Source organism: Brachyhypopomus gauderio, chromosome 9, assembly GCF_052324685.1.
Source record: "Brachyhypopomus gauderio isolate BG-103 chromosome 9, BGAUD_0.2, whole genome shotgun sequence".
NCBI lineage: Eukaryota > Metazoa > Chordata > Actinopteri > Gymnotiformes > Hypopomidae > Brachyhypopomus > Brachyhypopomus gauderio.
In genome coordinates, this window is record NC_135219.1 from 10,511,369 (window position 1) to 10,516,316 (window position 4,948).

Sequence of the window (4,948 nt, forward strand, 5' to 3'; positions counted from 1 at the left end):
CTGTCTTGCAGTCCTGTCCTGTCCTGCTGTCCTGTCCTCCGGTCCTGTCCTTCTGTCCTGTCCTGCCTACCTGTGCTGCTGGCATCTCACAGCTTTGCACTCTCACCTTCAAAGTGTGAATAAGTGTGTGGGACTAAAAGGACGCCGTGTGTCTTCTAGAAGACACAAGTGCTCAATGTGCTGACCATGCTGACTGACACACACCCTGTTGGCAAAGCAAATCACTGATGTGCACGTCGTCCTCGGAAACACAGAACCTCTCTAAATCTGAAACGCATCTTTTCTTAAGGGAACGAGCCCTTCGTTTGTAACACCTCGCTGCTCTCACCGTGATCCAGCTGGAGTCTATCCCATAATTATTGTTTCTCACAAGTACCTACAGCGTACTTTGCTGCTTTGTAAAAGGACTTCGAATGTAACTTATATCAGTTTCAGTACCTCTGCTGACAGTCGACTGCTTCCAGTGAGGCGCTGGCTCCCCTTGGCATAGTTCTGCCAACACCACCACACAGGCCATGTGTCAGCACCACCAAATATTTACACAGAATTATACAGCCAGACAGTTTAGGGTACATGTGTATGTTAATCTCTATAATCAAAAAGGGAGGTTTTCCTGTCTCTGGCTCCCAGTCACTCTCCTACATACACACACACATGCCCGTTAAGTCAGTGTCAACAATGCATTCTTCCCCTGGATGTGATGTTTGATTTGCACACATTTCAGACTAACAGCCTAAGCAGGCAGTGTATAGAAAGAGAGGGGGAATTAGCTTAGATAGTCCGAGTGTAAACTCCTCAAGCCTGTCCACACTAGTCCTTCAGGCAGAAGAGGAATGAACTTATAACTAAGAATGAACTAATACCTCCATTTTCATATCCTAGTGAGGTGATGGTATGCGCTATGTCTCCGTCTCACTATGATTTGTGTCCTTTCTGTCTCCCACCTTCTCTCGCTCCGTGGTGTTACTCTACACCTAGGTGAGATAATCCAGGAGAAATGTGCATTTCGCCCCCTGCCTCTCGCTCCATATACGTGTCCCTGAAATGACGTGCTCGTCTCTTTCTCCCTTCGCAGTGTCGTCCGTCCAAAGGCCGCAGGAGAGGGTACTGCTGGTGCGTGGACAAGTACGGACAGCCTCTGCCCGCTTATGAGGGCAAGGAGCAAGGCCCGGTCCACTGCTACAACACAGAGAAGAAATGAGAGGCGAGGAGGGAGTGCCAGAGAGATGGAGGAAGATCTTCTCTCAGTGATATGAACCCACAGTGGGGTGGGGGGGGTGATTTTTAAAGGTGCTGGTCTATCTGTCAGCACCCCACGCACAGGGTGGAGTATAGACTCATCGTCCAGGTCTCGTTCACACATCACAAGAGCGGAGAGAGGGAATCCGGGAGTGGGGAGATGGTCCATTTTTGACATCACACCCCATGAGAGCTTCGGAGAGACACTGACAAATGAACAAATGCGTTCCGTTTCTAAAGTGCCCTTTAGTCTTTGTAAACACAAGAGTGTAAGCGAAGGACCTTTTTCGTCGTGCCATATACGCGTCCTTGAAATCGCTGCCCACCCGCGTCTCTTTCATAGGCTGGCTCCCCTGTCTCTGCCTTTCTGTGGTAGGACTGTTGGAAATAGGCCACGCCCAACATCCTGGGCTGCTCCAGCCATTGGTTCCACCTGAAGCACAAGCACTTGATGCACTTTGACCCCTCGCCTGAACGACCCCCATGAAATATCGTGGCGATGCCCCACAACACACAAGCTTAAGAGCATTAGAAATCTCTCTTATGCAATTCTCATAGTTTTATCCTATACCTGGACCTTTTAAATCACATTGAACAACCTTTTCAAAAAAGTCAGTTCAATGCATTTCTTTTTATTGGTTTTGTTTGTTTACTGTACATGCTTGTATGATCGCTTGTTGATTTAAGCCCAAGTATCTGGGAAATTTACTATGTGTCTTCCTGATGGGTGGTTTGCCACCTCCTTCCAGTTAGCTAGGAGGAGCAGAGGATGTCTAATCCATCAAAGCTATTGCCTACAGAGTGTATCTGAATGGATTCAAAATGACAACACCTCCCATCCTCTTCTTCTGAGCACTAATACGCATAAGACAGCACTCAGCGGCACAGCTCGGCACAAGTGTGCTGTTGTCCTTCAAAGTTTGTCATATAATTGCTACGTCCTTTTGTGAGTTTGAACACAGCGGTAATGTAACGATGTCTTGCATTACCACTGCACAACCGATTCACTCCAAAGGTCCATCATAATGGCTGGCTGGACTGTTTCCCCAGAGTCGATGCCTCAACCCTTTCAGTGCGGAAATGTGATGACCAGTGATTACAGGTGCTCCATCAAACATTAGGCCCCAACCACAAGGCTGCAGATCAACATGGTGATTGTGCTCCTCGTAAGGCAAGAAAGACTCATGGCCTCATTCTGCCTCTGACCTCCTGAACAGAAACTTGATGCAAACCAAACGTGGAGGTCTTTAGAGGAGTAACTAGTAGCTGAGTAGCTCCCACCTCTCCCCTGCTCCAAGAACTAACAACAAAGAATAAAAAAGACAGAAAGCACATAGGAAAACACTAAAAAGAAGAGTAGAACACATCAGAGGTCTTGGTGCTAGGGTATTTCTGGTTTTCATGACTTGATTTTGGAGGAGGAGCGTAATGGAATGCATTTCTGTTGGTCTTTTGATGTTGTGTTTCATTTTGATATAAATTTCTATTATATGTCTGGCCAGCGATGTCTCTGAAGAGGCATGTGAACTTTACTTTAAAAGATCAAAGTTATTTATCTAAGAAAAAGGTATAAGCTGAACCAAACCTTTCCTTTCTTTTGAGAATTAAGTGACTCAATGATTGCACAATGGTGAATAGCTAGAACTCAACATATCTTTGGGAATATAATCACTAAAGAGATTTTAGATGTTTTTATCAATTGTGCAGTGTGCAGTCTGAATGATGACTTAAGAGATGGTTCTGATCTCGGGTTGAGTGGTCTAATATTAAACACCTTCAGGTTTCTTACAACTTTCTCTTGGCATAAACTACTAGATCTAAGCTAAGATTTAGCAAAGCTGATCTGAAGTTAGACTGGCTTAGATGAAGTGGGCTAAACTACATTTAGTGTAGTTAATTGGTTAAGATTAAGCTAAAACAAAGTGAATGTTAATGTTGAGCAGATGCTAAGCTAAAAATATATGAAAGCTACACCTAAGCTAATATCAAAGATAAGCAAAGCTGCGAATGAACTTTCACCCTCATTCTGTTGTGCAATGCAGGGTCACGTCCGTCGCATGTCACTTTGAAGGGTCTCTCCATTCACGGGTAATTGTACTTTTTTATCATTTAAAAAGAATTTTGATTCTTTAAAAAGCTTTTCATGTTACTAAACTAGATATTACACAGTTATGCCTTTCTACAAGAAAGGAAATGTTTTTGTTCAAATATAATTTGTATTTAATGTTTTTTTAATAAAAAAAATAAACACTATTTTAATGTACACATGACCACATCTCTGAATGGATGAAGACATGTTGGTGTTATAGCCGTATATCTACTCATACAGTGTGATTCTTTTTACCATTGCTCACCAAGCTGGTAGGATCTCATAAACGTGTAGTGGAATGGACCCAGACAGAAACTTGCATTCTTCCAGAAAAATGAAATGAAGATTTTGGAAATTTGGTCCATCAAAGTGATTAAGAAATTCAAAATCTTTCACAATATATTAAAACTACATGATAATCACCATGAAAGACATTTTATCCCCATATATATATCCCCAGAAATATATTTCTATGTTTGCAGACTATTTGGAGAAAGGTTACATTGGCAAAACAACATACATTCACAGCACAAGTCCAAAAGTGGAATTTCCTCAATCTCCTTAGTGTCTAAATTGAGGAGATGTGGTGAGAGGATTACATGTGTTTAATTGCACAGGATTACCTGTGCTTAATTGCACAGGATTACCTGTGTTTAAGGGCTTAATTGTAAGCCTATAACCCCCGCCTGATTAATGACATTATTGTCCAAAATTGCATGTAAGGAGAGATGATTCCTTGCTGTCTCGACCAGTCCACAGAATCACATAGATGGTGTAAATGCCATAGATCATTGAAAACAACATTAACTAAGTTAAGTATTATTTACCCTCACAAGGTCTGTGGAACCAGCAGATGCTTTCAAGGACAGTACCTCAGTGACATCATTGGTACTACATGTGCGAGGACAATAGTTTATATGTCTGAATGTGCAAAGGATGAAAAAAGTGCAGGGTGGAGCCTGAGCAAGGGGGCGGGGCAAGGGGGCGGGACATTCACCAGTCTGACCAGTAAAAACAGAGAGCAGGTCAAAGAGAGCTCGCGTCCCCACAAATACCGAGCTAAAGTTAGTATGCAACTCTGTGAGATTACCACGATAAGAGCACACACACAGACACACACACACATTCACATACACACAAATAGAGCTCTGCCCACAGGCCGTTTTAAAAACAGGTCAGATAAAAACATAATCATGATTTGGTAAAGTGTACTATGTTAAGAGTAGGAGTGAGAGAGCTCATAAGGGGTTTATGTTGTCAGACATTTGACATTATATACCCCGCAGGACCTGTTTGGTCAAATGAGTCCCATGTTTTGATTTACAGTTCATTGCAGCTGAGCTATACATATTTATTTCAGGATTCATTATTTGACCCAATATTGAAGACTAAAAAACTGTGTGAATTTCTTTTTCCACAATTTATTACAATTAGAATTTAATAAAAATGCATATATACACTGATCAATTGCTTTGGAGTAAAACAGTGAAAGGCTCTCATTTCCTCACAGTGCAAAGTACAGAAACTGCATCATTAAAACAAGGAACTACCCACACGCATGGTTCACCATACAACCAGCAAACACAGGCCAAAACATCACACACTGATCACGTTCACACA

General features: G+C 42.4%; 1 protein-coding gene across 1 annotated transcript in view; it reads left to right on the forward strand.

Annotated features, from left to right (window-relative positions):
- The window catches only part of igfbp3 (insulin-like growth factor binding protein 3), a 14,839-nt gene extending 11,337 nt beyond the window's left edge, over positions 1-3,502 (forward strand). Inside the window, exon 5 of the mRNA XM_077017014.1 lies at positions 1,076-3,502. Within this exon, the coding sequence (XP_076873129.1) occupies positions 1,076-1,201 (126 nt within the window). The 3' untranslated portion in view covers positions 1,202-3,502. The remainder of the gene's footprint in view (positions 1-1,075) is intronic.
- Positions 3,503-4,948: the final 1,446 nt, after the last annotated feature.